At 30.5% G+C, this 18,051-nt stretch overlaps 3 protein-coding genes across 5 annotated transcripts in view; 1 reads left to right on the top strand and 2 right to left on the bottom strand.

The window, feature by feature from the left end:
• LOC145939131 (pleckstrin homology domain-containing family G member 5) overlaps window positions 1-16,077 on the bottom strand; it is a 169,292-nt gene extending 153,215 nt beyond the window's left edge. Inside the window, exons 1-2 of one of the 2 annotated variants that reach the window (XM_083043316.1) lie at window positions 15,925-16,077; window positions 4,410-4,572 (exon numbers count right to left, since the gene is read on the bottom strand). In XM_083043316.1, the coding sequence (XP_082899442.1) occupies window positions 4,410-4,572; window positions 15,925-15,957 (196 nt within the window). In that variant the 5' untranslated portion in view covers window positions 15,958-16,077. Of the gene's footprint in view, window positions 1-4,409; window positions 4,573-7,038; window positions 7,101-15,924 lie in introns of those variants that run through there. The other variant, XM_083043317.1, reaches the window with a different exon arrangement.
• On the top strand, window positions 452-12,429 carry LOC145939133 (uncharacterized). Of its 2 annotated transcripts, none has more exons than XM_083043320.1 (8): window positions 452-565; window positions 10,178-10,318; window positions 10,391-10,508; window positions 11,052-11,213; window positions 11,304-11,537; window positions 11,764-11,895; window positions 12,020-12,192; window positions 12,278-12,429. In XM_083043320.1, the coding sequence occupies exons 2-8, from the start codon at window positions 10,236-10,238 to the stop codon at window positions 12,357-12,359; spliced, it is 984 nt and encodes a 327-aa protein (XP_082899446.1). In that variant the 5' UTR covers window positions 452-565; window positions 10,178-10,235; the 3' UTR covers window positions 12,360-12,429. The 2 variants fall into 2 exon arrangements, with proteins under 2 accessions (XP_082899446.1, XP_082899445.1); XM_083043319.1 differs by lacking the exon at window positions 452-565 and adding an exon at window positions 9,207-9,555.
• On the bottom strand, window positions 12,828-13,849 carry LOC145939134 (N-acetyltransferase family 8 member 3). The gene is made up of 2 exons (XM_083043321.1): window positions 13,481-13,849; window positions 12,828-13,392 (listed from the first exon to the last, which is right to left on the bottom strand). Exons 1-2 carry the CDS (start codon window positions 13,777-13,779, stop codon window positions 12,882-12,884), a joined length of 810 nt encoding a protein of 269 aa, XP_082899447.1. The 5' UTR covers window positions 13,780-13,849; the 3' UTR covers window positions 12,828-12,881.
• Window positions 16,078-18,051: the final 1,974 nt, after the last annotated feature.

The following is an 18,051-nucleotide window of genomic DNA, read 5'->3' as shown; positions in this document are numbered from 1 at the left end:
TATATAAAATATTTTATATGTTTATCACTATTTTAGCATCTATTCTATTTAAAATACTTAAAGAATCCTAAGTTTTTAACATATTTTAAAATTATTGAAATTTTACTATATATTTTAGTAAAATTAATCAAACATATTTTACATTTTATTGTAATAGATATTATTATTTTTATTGTGATAAATATTAATCAGAGAAATTCTCATAAAATTCTTTCCATCTCATATATTGTCCCACGATTACCATATGATTTTCAGGATAAACTTTAAGAGAAAATTCTCTCTGTGTATATTTCAATATCATAACAAAATAAAAATTCTTATCATTTTTATTATTATTATTGGCGAACGACTGTTCGTAAACGCGGCAAGTTAAATTTTACCGGAACTATCTGACTCAAGGTTGAAACTTGGCACGAAGCTACAGCGACTAAAGCGCATAATTCAGTAGTGCAGCAGTATGATTAAGCGGACGTAGTCATAGTCTTTCGCACAAATCATGGAGCCTAGAGAGATTGGACACAGACTTAGTATACGAGCGCAGGTGGTATACCAGTTTAATTTTAAGGTAAGTTCTCTCGCAGACTCGCGGGGCGAAATGAGATCGATTATCGCGTCGGTCGGCGGGCATGCGAGGTAAAACCATTCGAGCCCTTCCTTCGGCATCGAAACCTTCTCGTCCCGATTGTGAGACGATAATTTCTAAATTAAGCATCGCGGAGCACGCCTTTCCGTTTCGGCAACGTCATGTTATTATAATGCTATATTCTGGCCGTTTATGTCGACAATATGTCGCAGCCCGGATCATAAGCTATATCGCTAATCGCTTGCGCGATTATATTTTTTGCCTCGCTTTTCACCGTTACTGAATTATTTTTAAGATTAACAAATTGCGCGCGCACATGCCGCGAATAAAAAGAGAGATTTATTTTTAACCGATAAGCGTTTCTTTCTAAATTATAATATATACATAAAGTTTGTTGTTATAATTATTCGTAAAATAATTTACACTCATGACTATATATATCTGTGTATAAATTTATACAAAGCTTTTTGTGTCGTATTATTTATTGTAGTTTAAGGATAAATTTGTTGTAATTCTCTTGCAATTAATGAAATTATTTATAACTCATATAAAATGTTAGCGAAAAAGATAATAATTTACAGAGTATACAGAATGATATCGTAAAGCGTTGGATAATAGAATGTTAAAAGTGTGCACAACTTCAGCGAATGGATGTATAAAAATGTAACGACGCTAAAAAAAAACCTTCGTACAGAGAAATGCTTTCTCGACAAATGGATCGTGCCGAAGTAGAAAAAACTCACGATCGAGAGAGTAAATACATATTGATTAGAATGCTCAAAAATTTAGCGATAGGTTTCTCTTCTCGTAAAGACGTATATGCTAAAAAATGTGTGAAATATTACATATTGTATCATAGCCAGAAGCGAATTATTAATTAGAGATACTTTTGAGAATTTAACTTAACCAACACTGCATAATTTCCATTTTACGTAAAACGAAAGACGAATCTCTTTAAAGAGATAATTACAAAGGATGCTTAACGAAAACTTCTGAGAATTAGAAACAGGAGTTCTTTGCGCTTTGATACGTAGTCGCATAACGATTTATACTCTGCTAAAGATATCTGCAAAATATTTGATGCAACTAGTCTTTAGGACTCAAGAGAGGTTTACTTTAAAATACAAAGTAGAAGTCCACGTCATTTTATCAATTAACACTTTCTGAATTTCAAATAAGTCTAATAAAAAATTCTTCGCGTTACAAAAATTCCATATTCTTCCAAAGAAGTAAGAATTCTGTATTTAAAAGTACAAGTTACAAGTGCATAAAATTAATACAAATTTATTACGTTGGTTTAATCTTACACAGGTCTACTAGATGGAAAAAGGTACGCAAAAAGGAAAAAAATTGCAATACTACTCGCTAATCTAATAGAGGAAAAAATGCACGAGGAGAGAATTGAAGTCTTTCAGATCTCATGAAATCTACAGATTTTACTGAAATTTTACAGTAAAGTAGTTTTTCATCACATTTTTTCTATCAAACAACTATTCATTCAATTTCTTATTTAATTTTTTAAATAATGATATTAAAATTTAACTTTTCGTAAAAATGTTAATAATTAATAATTAGCAGGTTTCTCACTACTGATGTTTGATACAATTTTTAATTTTTTTACCATGCTATATTTTGTCACCTTAATTATACTTGATCACTTGCCTTATTCAATCGGGTCTCGAAAAGCAAAAAAAGTCTTTTGTCGAGCAAAAATTGATTTCGATATTAAAGATCGCAATTCCATAAATAAAATGTCATTTATTTGTTGATGTTATCTCGAGTATCAATATACTATATTTAACTTTTAATGTGTGTGTATTCTCGCGTTCTTTATATGAATATTTAATAAGATTTTCCAGCACACGATTTCGATCTTCATAAGTTGAAAATTATCAGCGACTTTGTGCGGGAAAACTTTTGGGATTCAAAAATATTTAACCGATACAAGCATCTCAGATTCTACTTTTTGGGGGATAAGTGATCGATAGCGCATGATAATGATGTTACTTATCCCTTGATGAGAGCTGATATACTTAATCAAACTTAATCTTTCCGATGACAACGTTCTTGACGCATGATAAAGGTTGCTTTAAATATAAAAAAAAAAAAGGTAGAATGTGATAGAAAATAATCATGGCAAAAGTTACGTTCAAAATGTAATAAAGTAACCAATAGCAATTAGCATATAATCAATAACAATTGACATCTTTAATATCTTCCGAATTATTGAAAAATAAGAGAATAAATTATCAAACAAGAATTGTGTGATAGAGCTACGAAAGATTTTTTCTTTTCTATAAGTTAAATGCATATAAAAGTGCATGATATAAATGATTAAAGTATGTATATTATTATAAACATATCATGTTCGTATTTTATTATAAACATACCATTTGTTCAATTAAAAATTAATTTATTTCTAAATAAGGTGTATGCGATTAACAAATTTTGATAAAAAATACGCGATATGTTTGGCGAATTAGGAGGTAAAAATATATTTCAGGTAAGTGTTACGCCGCAAAAAAAAAGTTTCGTCACGCACACGACGCGACTAAAGTTTCCCACGCCCCGGTTGAAATTCCCGCAAAGTGAACTCTCTTTCTTTCTATAGAACCATCCTTGTCATCGTCTTTCATCTTCGTTTGCATACGTCGGGATATCGTTGCCTTACGAAAAGTGTTTTTTTCTTTGTCTCCTTATCTTTCTATTTTGCTAGAAGCGTCGAACCACCGAAAATAAACGGCGCGATATATGTGTCGATAACATCTCCTTTTATTACAACCTGGAATATTGTAATCATGCGCGACCCTGGCTACGCGATAACAGATTTTATCGTGGAATACATTTGCAAAGGACCTTAATACGGTTTATACGAAACGAAATCATATATGTGTAAACATGCTCGAGACGTCTGTACACACACATACATATGCATATATGTATGTGCACACTATATAATATAATTATCAAATACATTGATAATTTTGTCTGACAAAGTACACTGGTTGACAAATGTTAAAGAACAGAGTATTACTTTATAGGAAATTCCCTAGCAAATTGTATAACCAATGTAATATTTATTTATATTATTCCTATCGCTGAGATTATTAAAAGTTGAAAGAAGAACTTATGTAATAATATCTCGGTGTAATTCAAAATAATTTTAATTTAAAATATTTATCGAGATATAGCTTTAAAGCAACAAAAATAGAGAGAGAAAGAGTATTGTCTTTTCAAATATTATTTAAATTAATATTAGATTTTCTTCATGACACGATGGGCGCGTAAAATTATTATAAAAGTGCATGTTGTTTCGTATTCTAATCGACTATCTTTCCCCTGCTTAACATCATTTAAAATTCAATCGATAATATTTTTCACTGCGATAATCGAGAATTCCCTCCACGCGCGCTTGTAAAACTTAACGCATCACCGTCGACTTGGTTATTTTTTTCGCTTACCGAAAAGAAATCAGCTGATTCACCATCGAGCCGTGTCGGAATGTTGGAAAATTTTTATCTAGTATGGTTATACAACTGATTTGCTCGTCGTATCGCTCATCGAATGACTTATGCCTCAACAATCATGACACGAATGTGAAAAATAAGTCAACACATGTTCTTTTTTTAAATGCTAACGCAATGATAAAATATGACTAACATTAAATTCAAGCATAAAAGTTCTTTTAAACAGTTCCTTTCGCACGCGTTTGATGTAAACGAGAAATCCAAGTCAAATAGTCACGTTTCACGTTAGGTTTGTCGAGCGAATGTGGAGAAGAGAAAATTCAAACGCAAATTATACGGTAAATGATAAGTCGACATACCTTGTTGAAGAAGCAGCTTGTCCAAGCGAAGCAGGACCTCGTTTTTATTTTTCCGGAAACTTCCGGGTAGATCCATACACACATCCGCTGCAACGATCCAATCCGCGTACCATTGCTCGCCTTTCCTCGTCGGCATGATGATCTGCCAATTACGTGTGGAAACCTAAAACAAATTCAACGTTGGTCAAGTCGAGTTATATGGAACGAAAAACGCTTTCTGGCTCAAATATACTCGGTAAATTAATTACGTAAACTCGAGTTACTTCGTCCTTTGAAATAACTTTACACAGTTGAAAAAGTTGTTAAATTTAACAAATATCACATGTCCCAAACGGTCCACAGAAATTTTTGTGTTAATTTAACATAATACGGATATGTTAAATGATGACACGAATATTGTGTTAATATTTTAACATAAAATAAATGCAAACTTCAAGTAAACTTGAAATAAATTTTGTGTTAAATTAACATAGTTTTAATGTAAAAATTAACTAAAAAAATTGTTAATTTTACATTTTATCATCCCCACTTATATTATAAAGTAAAATTAACATTTTTTTCTGTAAATTTTAACAGATAAATCTTGTCACTAATAATATCGAACATATTTATTGTGTAAAATTAAAAGTAAATACACATTGTGTTATTTTTACACTTTTTTTCAGTTATTTTAATAATTTAACATTTGAGTTCAATTAACACAACAGCAATAGGTTAATTTAACACATGAATGTGTTAAATATTTAACACAAAAATTTTAACGGGGACCGTTTTTAACAAGAAAACAAATTTTCCAACTGTGTAGGGTAGATTGAGACTCTTTTCTTCATAAAAAAATTACTTTTCTTCATAAGAAAAATTATTATCTCATTTAAGATATAACTGTGTCGTTTGTGTAAAATACCGATTCTAAATACTCACTGAAACAATTAAATAAAATATCGATCTATTTATTCCGCGATAAAACAAAGCAATTTGTTTGATCAATTTTATCATATTTTTAGTAAATTTTATTATACTTTTAGTAAAATTAATATCAAACATATTTTATTGTGATAGATATTATTATTTTTTATTGTGATAAATATTAATCAGAAAAATTCTCATAATATTCTTTCCATACCACATTGTCCCACGATTTTCAGGGTAAATTCTAAGAGAAAATTCTCTCTATGCAAATTCCACGCATATATTTAATGTTAAACATGATTTTTATATGGTAAAACTGCTGTACAATATCAAATACAACCTTCATGTTCCGAATAAAACTCGGAGTCTAAGTCAGAACCTAATGTAAAGCTAAGTTTAAAATGTTAATACTAATGTCTATGTCATCGGACGAGACAATTTCGAGGCGCGAAATATTTAACCATACTAGCACTTTGTACAGTTCCATAAATACGTTCCATGAAATATGTCTCGCGACTCAGAGTGTCGCGATTACTTTTCCTTGAGGATGTTTCGGAAGTCACGGAGGGTCAAGAATGGACACGCGATTTTCCGCTTTTATCGCACGCGTGCCGGCGACACGTGAATTGTGTAGCATGACATATTCACCTCTCGTATAGACCAGGAACAGCTTGCGCTGTCGTTCCATCAGCCTCGAATTAACTGCCATTTGTATCGCTCGCGAGAAACGAATGCGAGCTACGAAGATTAACGACGCTCATTTTTTAATTAAAATGCCGGAATATGTTGACCCTTTTTCGACGGTTTAATTATCATCGCCGCGCCGACTGGCTATACAACCCGAAATTGTTCTTTCGCGCGCGCGCAAAAAGAAAAAAAAGAAGAAGAGAACGATTAGAGACTATATCAAACTTCGCCAAATATTTCTGCGCTTTTAGATAAGCGATGCCAAGCGCCTGTCGACGCTATCGCTTCGCGTGCAGAAGCTAATTTCTATATTTAAGTGAAGTTATCTATAACGCGCGTGCGAAATAAAGTATCACATACGTATTATATATGCTAGCTAGAATAATCGATAAATCCTGTTCGCATCGAGTAATTTAGAATTTTTGAATTTTTTGGCATTCAAATCACCGAATTCAGATGCCGTTTTTTTTGCAATATGTTAATAATTATACATATATGAATATAATAAAAATTATTTTACATAAAATATTAATATAGAAATATTCCATTATAATTTCATTCTATTTTTAGTGTCCTTACACGCAAAAAAATTTCTAGATGTCGCAACAAAAATTATCGCTATTTTTTGTATCTGATAGAATATCGTTTGTCACAGATAGAATTATCGTTTGTCACAGATAGAATTTTTTAGTTCTGTCTCTGTCATTTAGATTGATTACGTGCAAAATATATACGATATTACAATATTTGCTAATTGTTTATCTACCTCAGTTAATTTTTCGCACCTAAAAAATTTTTGCTATAGTTGCAAAATCATTTTTTTGAGTGTAATTTAATCGAAATATGTTACTATTAAAAGAAACGGATGATCACATACTTCGCGTGCTGGAAACTTTTTTCCCATCCATGATAAATTTTTTGTAGCAAATCGAAACTTTTCCATCGTTAATATATCGAGAACTAATTGAAATTTAAAACCATCACATCGCGTAAAGGGAGAGAAATCGATTCCATAGTATAATTTTATACTTACAAAGAAATATATGTTTGAGTATAAAAGTTTCTTGTAGGAGAATTTTCGTGGGACAGGTGAAGAAGAGCATCGATGCTGAATACGCGAGAGAAACGAGTACACTGACCAGTGGCCTCTACCTTGACTGCGAATTTTCGGTCGCCCGAGGGCCCCAGGGCTCCGAACCGGGGGCCCATATTTATTACATAATCATGCCGGCGAGTGAACGAGACGTCCGGTATATAACCCAGAAAACAGGCCGCGCCGAAATTACGGGGTCTTTGCATGACACACGTAAGACCGGAAAAAACGAGAACGCGACGCGACGAAACAAGACTGCTCGAGTCTTTAAGGGAGAAATAAATTTGAAATTATACCATAGAGAATACTATAATAGAATAAAGAATATATTACACATATATACACTGAGAGAATTTTCTCTTAGAATTTACCCTGAAAATCATGGTAATCGTGGGACAATATGGTATGGAAAGAATTTTATCTCTGTGTACAAACTACAAAATCTAATGGAAGACGTAAGTTATTGCATAATTGCATAATTAATTTATTACTGTGTTTACAGTAATATATATACAATTATAACGAAAAAATTTTTTATTTAAACATATTTGCAACATATTATTATAATTAAAATATTTTGTAAGTAATACAGAGAGAATATTTTCTTAGAATTTACCCTGAAAATCATGGTAATCGTGGGACAATATGGTATGGAAAGAATTTTATGAGAATTTCTCTGATTATTATTTATCACAATAAAAATAATATCTATCACAATAAAATATAAATCATGTTTGATTAATTTTACTAAACTGCATAGTAAAATTAATTAAAAATATTTTATATTTTATTGTAATAGATATTATTATATTTATTGTGATAAATATTAATCAGAGAAATTCTCATAAAATTCTTTCCATACCATAATGTCCTACGATTACTATGATTTTCAGGATAAATTCCAAGAGAAAATCCTCTCTGTGTACAAACTACAAAATTTAATGGAAGACATAAGTTATTGCATAATTGCATAATTAATTTATTACTGTGTTTACAGTAATATATATATACAATTATAACGAAAAAATTTTTTATTTAAACATATTTGCAACATATTATTATAATTAAAATAATAATATTTTGTAAATAATACACAGAGAGAATATTTTCTTAGAATTTACCCTGAAAATCATGGTAATCGTGGGGCAATATGGTAAGGAAATAATTTTATGAGAATTTCTTTAAATAAAAAATAATATCTATTACAATAAAATATAAAACACTATTGATTAATTTTACTAAAATGCATAATAAAATTAATCAAACATATTTTATATTTTATTGTAATAGATATTATTATTTTTATTGTGATAAATATTAATCAGAGAAATTCTCATAAAATTCTTTCAATACCATATTGTCTCATGAGTACTATGATTTTCAGGGTAAATTCTAAGAAAATATTCTCTGTGTACTATAATAGAATAGAGAATATATTACACATGTTCTGTGGATGACAATTAGTCCCTTTAAAACTATATAATATTTTTGCCTTTTAAGTTTGATTGTTTTAATATAGAATTTTATGAAAAAATATATATATTTATATAATTTATTTAATTTATGTCTCCTTGTTCAATTTTTCTCGAGAAACACATTTTTATTTGATTTATGTATTAATATAAAATAATTTTCTAATTATATATTCTTTATTATCATTAACTCATGTTTATATCAATTATAATAACTATTTTATAATAATTATATATATACATAATATATACAATATATATATGTATATATAAAATATGTAAAATAAAAAAATAAGATAAAAAATATTATTTAAACTAAACATCAATTTACAAATTTAATACATTAAATGTATACGACATATTTAACAAAAATCAAAGTCAATTTTTTATGGAAATTAAATTAGAATAGAATAACAAAAGTAGATTATAAGCTTTTGTCATTGATAAAACAGAACTCCGACAGTTTTCTGTGTAATCAGTAACAGATAATGTACAGCATATAATACCAATATAAAAACCAATTTATGTCGTAAGATGGCAACACATTGTAAAATTGCTATTTATATTCAATAAACAGAACTTCGTCATTGAGTGCGTGGATAAGATCTACGTATGCATAGTATTTTTCTCTCTCATAAAAGAGTGAAATTAGGACCATTCTCGATCAAATTCCGATTAACTTAATTGAGAGTTGATTAACTCAATTGATATATTTACTTAAACCAAATTTCTAATTGCAAAATTAAATTTTAAACCATAATAAATTAGTGCATATTGCCCATAAAATATTTTTCAAGTATTATTGATAAGTTAAATTGATTAGATAGGGTTCGGTTTAAGTGTAACCTTCAGTGTATTTTTCTACTTGATAACATTCAGTTAGAATTTGCTCACGTTGGTGCTGACAATCCGTTTTAAATATTATAAAAAGGAGTGATCATCGTAAAAATTATTATCGACGCAAAATCTGGGAATAAATAGATATGTACGAAAATATTTCCTTAATGCAAAAATTACAGATAACATGTTTTATGCAATTCTTCTTACTCTGTGATTACATAAAATTATATTAAATAAATAAATTTAAAATGTGTATAAATTTAGAATCGTATATAAAACAAATATACGAGATTGAAAATAATTTATATAATTATTTACCAGCAATAAATAAAACGAGATATCATTATTTTTCTTATTATCGTGCAATTGTTAGACGTATATTAACAATGTTATATTTGCGAATACATATATCTTCAGCAAAATATAAATAATATAAAACAAATTTTATTACTGAATTCATTCGGTTATAAATAATAATTGCTCATACATATTTGAGGAACTAATATTTTCGTTAATTATATGTGAATATATATATTTTTTTATTTCACGTATTTTTATTCCATTAATTTTATATTCAATATTATTTTATCAAATTTATATTTTCATATTTCAAATTTATATCTTTTTATGATGACAAAAACGTGACAATTGGATTGCTAGAAATTTTCGCGAATTTAATGTATAGAAAATTAAACATTAATCAAAATTAATATCAATTTTAATCTTTCTTTGTATCAATTTCACGATTTATCGTAACATTTTTTTAGGAATAAATTTCCTTCTACTTATGTCGAGGGCTTTCACGATCCCGAAGCAGTAAAAATTATGGAATACAAAGAGCTTGGAAAAACAGGCTTATTTGTAAGCAAATTATCTTTTGGCTCTGGCCCGCTCGGTTGTCATTACGGGTAAATTATTTATTATTTATTTGTATAAGTATTATATTTAATTATATGATTTTTAAATTATATTATTTCTAGCACGTATGACGAGGCCGATGCCATCGAAGCAGTACGTCAAGCAATAAAACAAGGTGTCAATTATATTGATACAGCACCATGGTATGGTCAAGGTCGATCCGAGGCAACACTCGGCAAGGTATAAAAATTTATTAGAAATATACCAGGTGTCCCATTTTAAAGGACCCACTCAAATATCTCATTGTCAGAAACACTGCGTTAAATCGAAAAATGTTTTCTACAAAAGTTGTAGGGTTTCGAGGGGGACATAACATAGTAATATTCATTTGACCTTGGGCGGCATCTCCAAGGTCAAGTGAAGGTGAGAATTTGAAGGTGAGAAGGTGAATTTTGAAGAAAATAAAAAAATGCTTCAGATAAAAGTTGTTCAAATTAATTAGTAGAAAAAGATGTTATAATAAAAAATATGGGTTTCCATTTAAAAAATTTATTCTCACCTTCACTTGACCTTGGAGACGCCGCCCAAGGTCATATGAATATTACTATGTTATGTCCTCCTCGAAACCCTACAACTTTTATGGGAAACATTTTTTGATTTAACGCAGTGTTTCTGAGATATTTGAGTCCTTTAAAATGGGACACCCGGTATATATTTTATATTGCAAAATTTTTTTATTGCCAACACATATATTTAATATGTTATTTCGCAAATTTATTGTAGGCATTAAAAGGAATTCCGCGAGAAGCTTATTATATCGCGACCAAAATTGGCAGATATGAGTTAGATTACGACAATATGTTTGATTTTACTGTTGAGAAAGCTAAGAAGAGCTTTAAAAAGAGTTTAGAGTTGTTGGGACTGGATTATGTCGATGTTATTCAGGTAAGAGATATTGTTTCGCGTCGAAATTGATAACGTTTATCTAAAAATCTATTTGTAAATTAATAAAAATAAAATATGTACACCTTGCAGGTTCACGATATCGAATTTGCACCCTCGTTAGATATAATTATCACGCAAACTTTGCCGGAACTATCAAAACAAGTAGCCGATGGAAAAGCCAGATATATAGGTATAACCGGATATCCAGTGTCCGTATTGAAAGAATGCATCGAAAAGAGTAATATAAATATATCCTGTGTCTTGAGTTATGCAAGACTCACTCTGATCGACGACAATTTATTAGAATATATACCATTCCTCAAGGTTTGTTATTTTCTTTATGCATTGTCGTTTTTTAATTATTTTCTACAATAAATTTGCAAAATAACATATTAAATGTATGTTCGGTAATGAAAACAATTTTGCAATATAAAATATATATATATTTCTAATAAATTTTTATACCTTGTCGAGTGTTGCCTCAAATCGACTTTGAATATCTAATGACACCTAATGATAAAATTTTTATTAACTCTTGTGTACTTTGTAGAAGCATAACATAGGCCTAATCAATGCTGCTGCACTATGTATGGGTCTTTTAACAAATGATGGTCCACCGAGCTGGCATCCAGCTTCTGACGAAACAAAGAAACAATGTGTGAATGCTGCACAATATTGCAAGGTCCGTTAATAACAAAGATATCAAATTAATTTGTTGCATAATTATTGCATATTGATACTTAAGATATTGTTTATTTAATATGTTATCAGTATATAACGCTGTTAAATTAATAAAATATACACAGGACCGTGACGTAGAGCTTTCCAAAATGGCAATATGGTATTCTATGCAATATACTAATGTGGACACCAACTTGATTGGAATACAAAACACAAAGCAATTACAGATGAATCTGGATATATTGCGAAACGGCATTACAGAAAAAGAGAAAACAATATTGCAAGAACTTCAAGAAAAGTAATACTCGTTAAACTTTTTTTTATTGCAACACATTCTGTATATTTTAGCCTATTATTTTAAACTAAAATAAAATTTATTCTAGGTTTCTATCAACAATAAAGAATCAACATTGGGAAGGTGAAGAAATCCAAATGTATCAGAAAGCTATAAAGAACAAAATGTGATACAAATATATTTCCACTTTTGGAATTCGAGTTTTATGGGGGAAAAGAAAAACATGTTCAACAGCATTTAGAATATCTAATAAATATTTCGTAAAAAAATAAAGCTTATTTTTTTGGTCAAACTATAAAATTAAAAAATACTAAATATATATCATTTTAACGTAAAGATCACTATTTAATTGCACTTTGCTTAACACATTACATACAGATGACAGATCTCGCTTTGTTGAAATTAAGTAGTTTTAACAGGACAACGATTTTTAACTACTAACATAAGTACTTAAAAAATATTTAATACAAAAATAGTTAACTACTGAGTAAAGTTAACGATAAAATGTCTGATCTGTAATGTGTTAACAGAAAACACAGTCCGATCAGTCTCATTTATTTTTTAAGAGAAACTTGTTGTCCTAATTAATATATTATTCATATTTATATAAGACACAACAGAACTCGTCCAATCAGTCTCATTCATTTTCTTAAGAATTGTTATTCTAATTAATATATTATTAATATTCATAATTAGTATTGATTTAAAAAATTGTTTTTAATCTGAGATAAGTAATCATCCTCACTAGGTTTAATTTGATATGTTAATTCATACATTAATATAGTTATATATGATCCTAGAATAGGTTTGTGATACATCTGTTCCAATTCAAATCCCTTTTTAAGGCACAGTTCTTTACCACCTTCCACATATTCGGAAGCTACTACATTAGCACAACTATATCCTGCTTCAATCGCAAATTGTACAGCAGTATTGAGCAAGCACGCTGCTATACCTTTCCTCTGGTATTGCTTATCCACACATAGTCTCTTTATCCACGCACATTTATCTAATCTATGACTTTTGGACAAACCAATAGTTCCCACAATCTTTTTGGCCTGCAAAGGAACGTCCTTGTTGGTTTGGAAATACTGTTGTTCTGTGAATACAGTATAATGAACTTCTTTAGGCTGTCTTGTCATTAAGTAAGGCTGAATAGCTTCAGCGACCCAGAAGCATGAGAAGGCATTCGACATATAGAGCCTATATAACAAAAATGTTAAAACGTCTTGGATATATCATCGTGGTATATCTTATTTAGATGTTGTAAGATCTACGTACGATACACTACCTTGGAATGTTAATCACTTCTTCATTAATCTCTGCTAGCTTTACAGCAAAGCCTATGTATGTGCTAGCATATACCAATATAACAATTATAGGTATAACCACAAGGCAAATGGTTAATGGCATTCCAAAGAAAATAAACATTATAGCAGAGAGTAAGATCATCAGTTGAAAGGTTATTTCCTTGAACAACATTCCACGAAACGTGGCACCCAAGGAAGACGTCACGCTCTTCTCAATTAATTCCTTGCAACTTATCTCATCGCCCGGCTTGAAGGCACGCACAATTACGATGTGACTCATTATCAAAAGGCACTTTTATGCCAAGACTTTTTTACTTTGAGAATGTACGTCTACTTTGAAATATATCCAGATATGTTTGTCAATTTATTATATATTTATAATAAATATATAATAATATATATAATATATATAATTTTTTTTTTGTATATTTATTTATTTATTATTTATTTATTATTATTGTTATGGCTATTCCTTTAACATGCTTTATCAACAACTAGCGGTCTTCAAACAAATCATTGCACATGCGTACGAGAAAACTACAGGGAACTGAAATATATCCACCAATAGAAACAGGGAATAGATACTGCTGCCTGTACTTTTGTATTGTGTGATGGGCTTAAAAACGTCGTGATCTGAATTACATACTCTAGGTTCTAGGTTATGATGCTATTGTATGCAAATTTTAATTTTCATCATGTAATATTTTTTTTTTAATTATAATTTAATGCAGTGTAACTCGCGTTTTTAAAATGTGCTAACATCCGAGAAGGTTGAGAATCAAATATTCTTTATCACTTTTACGCAAAAAATATTTGTCCTTTATAATATAAATTAGTGTATGTATACCGGGTGTCCCATTTTAAAGGACCCACTCAAATATCTCAGAAACACTGCGTTAAATCGAAAAATGTTTCCTACAAAAGTGAAGGTGAGAATGAATTTTTTAAATGGAAACCCATTTTTTATTATAACATCTTTTTCTACTAATTAATTTGAACAACTTTTATCTGAAGCATTTTTTTATTTTCCTAATATTTTTTCTTCTTTTCAAAATTCATTCTCACCTTCATTTGACCTTGGAGACGCCGCCCAAGGTCATATGAATATTACAATGTTATGTCCCCCTCGAAACCCTACAACTTTTGTAGGAAACATTTTTCGATTTAACGCAGTGTTTCTGACAATGAGATATTTGAGTGGGTCCTTTAAAATGGGACACCTGGTATATCAAGTATATTATATGTTTCAGCCTTACTTAATGATAAGACATCCTAAAGAAATTCATTATACTGTATTCGCAAAACAACAGTATTGCCAAGCCAACATGGAAGTTCCTTTACAGGTGAAAAAAATTGTGGGACTAGTATAACATATATACATATATATAATAAAGAAGCGATAATTGATAGTTGATAATTTTCATCATGCGTCACAAATTTGTAAAAAATCTGAACGTATCGAGTAAGTGCTAAAACTCTTTTTAATAATCCTTTTACGGGTATACTTTTGATTATATTTAGCTAAAATTATTGATTTTTGTATTAATTGCATTTTATCAAATTAATATTCTGAATGTCCCAAAATTTTAAAAAGGAAAAACAAAAAGAGGCTCAAATTTCAAGCCTACTGTGTTATATCAATCTATTTTACAATTATAATAATAATAATCTTGTGCAGGTATAAGAAAAGAGCAATGTTATACATTTAATGTGTCCGAAAGAAAAAGCACAATTTAATTAATTAAATTGGTTAAATTAATTTTATTTGAATATATATATATAAATATATAAATATATCAAACTATGTACTTACTGTGAATATTATATAGAAATGTTTTTTAATTTAGCAAATATATCTTTTAGTAAATTAATCATGCATTTAAGTCAATATTATTCATATGATGTATTATTATAATCTTATTACCATTTTTTGTAACAAATATATACGATATATATAACATTATATGATACAAGATATATAAATACTATAAATTCAGTAAATTATTAAGTTATTTCTCTGATATCAAAAAGTATGTTATATTAAAAGTAGTATATCACCCCCATAAAACACAAATTATTGGAAAATAATTAAAAAGTATATATTGAAATAATTATATTGAAAAGTAAATATTTTATTATCTAATATAGATATATATTTTCAGTCAAACATTCAATATGAAGAATGAGAGCGACATGTTTTTCTGAATTTCTTATAAATAATAAAAGATCGTAAATATTTTATATACTTTACACATACACACATACATATATATAAAAATATGTTTTATATATATAGTATATGTATAAAAACGTGTCAATTTACAATCAAAGATTTATATTGAACAATTTTTTACTTTTCTTGACACATTTCCCATTTATTCTCTATATATTGATATTTATTCTCAGTAATTTTATTAGTACTCACTTTAATAATTGGCCATGATCGCGTAGGATTCATTTGACGGAATTGTTGCACTGTCGACGAGATAAACTAACGATGGTCGCGCGGAGTTCACTTGACGAAACTGTCGTATTATCGGGCGCGACAAACCGTATCGATACGGTCGCGCGGAATTCACTCGACGGATTTGTCGCCTACCGGCGCGACGCGACAAAACCGTCTCTACGGTCGCGCGGAATTCACTTGACGGATTTGTCGCGCTATCGACGCGAAAACGATATTACCGTATAAAGCGACGATCGCCCGATACTTTTCTCGGCACTCCCGACATTACAAGTTCATTTGCAAGCAATATTTACTTTTGGCAACTAAATTTGAGCAGTTAATTCGATGAACACGTTTGATGCATGTCGTCGCATGTTTGCACCACCGACGCGATATATATATATACTGTATATGTGCAAATATAATACGATAATCGCCCGATGCACTTTTCCTCGGCACTCCCGAACTGCACATTTAGTCGCAAACACGATATTTGCTCTCAATAATTCGAAATCGTGTCTCGGATACGACTCAGAGATCAGAGACAAAGTGACTCCGTCTACTCTGATCTCAGCATCCTGTGATAATATACGACTATAACGTTCGCGACGTTAAATCACAGTGGTCAGTTCCTTTCCTGCGACGTTCGCGACACTTACGGACACTCGATCGCGACACTTATAACGCCCGATCGCGATTATATCCGCCACGACGAAGCTCCGCTGCCGCAGGTGATCGCGCGCGAAACGACTGCAGAGAACGGAAACGACCAAGTATCTCAACTTCCGCCCGGCGATATGCGCGGTTCAAACATGGCTGCCGCGCATGCGCATAGACATATTAAATATATAGGCCGGTATTCATAGTCGGTTCTTATATAGAATGTCTTAGGCCGGTATTCATAGTCCGTTCTTATTTCAAGACCGTCTTAAGTAATGTCTTAAGATGCAAATACGGCTCTGTGATTGGTTAATCACATCTTAAGACATTCTTAAATATAAGAACCGACTATGAATACCGGCCTTTAAGTACAATCTTACGCTGGGTCCACAATAGGTGATTTAAGCCCTAAGCCTTAAGAAATTGATCAATCGCAGTCAAGTATGAGGAGAAAACTCGACTGTGATTGGTCAATTTCTTAAGGCTTAGGGCTTAAATCACCTATTGTGGACCCAGCGTTAAGATGTGATTAACCAATCACAGAGCCGTATTTGCATCTTAAGACATTACTTAAGACGGTCTTGAAATAAGAACGGACTATGAATACCGGCCTATATTTAATATGTCTATGGACATGCGCGACGCGCATGATTTAAGTGCCAATTTTTATGAAAGGGGTGTAATTGCATTTGTCGAATTATCGAACGCAAGTGTGACGAATTATCGAACGTATCGATTTTCAGAATCGGATCACAGAAGCGACACAGAATAAGTAACGAAATTGAATCGGAATTTTGGCGCACAATCATTTGCAGCACGATCAAGTACTTATTTTGTCTGCCGAGTTATTGAGAATAAATATTGTTTGCAAGTAAAAACGTAGTATCGGGAGTGCCGAATCGTATACGTAAATATATATATACAGCACATCGGTAGTGCAAACGTACGATAGTTTTGTATGCGCGATCGTAACCTTAAATATTAAATAATCGTATAAGTAAATAAAATATCACGAGTAAATAAATGTTGTTTTTAAGTAAGTATAGTATCGGAAGTGCGGAAAAAAGTGTCGCGAGTAATATATCATCGTATTACGATGTGCGAACGTGTGTCATATAATATTCGTCCGTACGATTAATGTAGCTGCAAATGTTGTGTGATATTCTCCTTAAATACAAGTACGGTGAGTATTCAGTGTGTTAAACACTCAAACATATATATGTACATACAACGTACAAGTTATGTACATACGCATAATGAGGTTATTTTTTTATAACATGTTTCGAATATTATCATGTTCGACGTTTGATCTTTTAATAATTTCGGTCGATAATCAAGTTGCACGATTTTACCTACAGGTGCGTTTAGTACTTTCATAGATGGCGCCTCGTGTACTATCGCGTCGCCGCTTGTGCATTTCGCGCGAAATTGTTGCCGCGCTTTTTA

The sequence above is a fragment of the Prenolepis imparis genome, unplaced genomic scaffold (assembly GCF_030444845.1).
Source record: "Prenolepis imparis isolate NDT839.2.m4 unplaced genomic scaffold, iyPreImpa1.0 SCAF_7, whole genome shotgun sequence".
Taxonomy (NCBI): Eukaryota; Metazoa; Arthropoda; class Insecta; order Hymenoptera; family Formicidae; genus Prenolepis; species Prenolepis imparis.
This window is presented reverse-complemented; position numbering and strand designations above follow the sequence as displayed.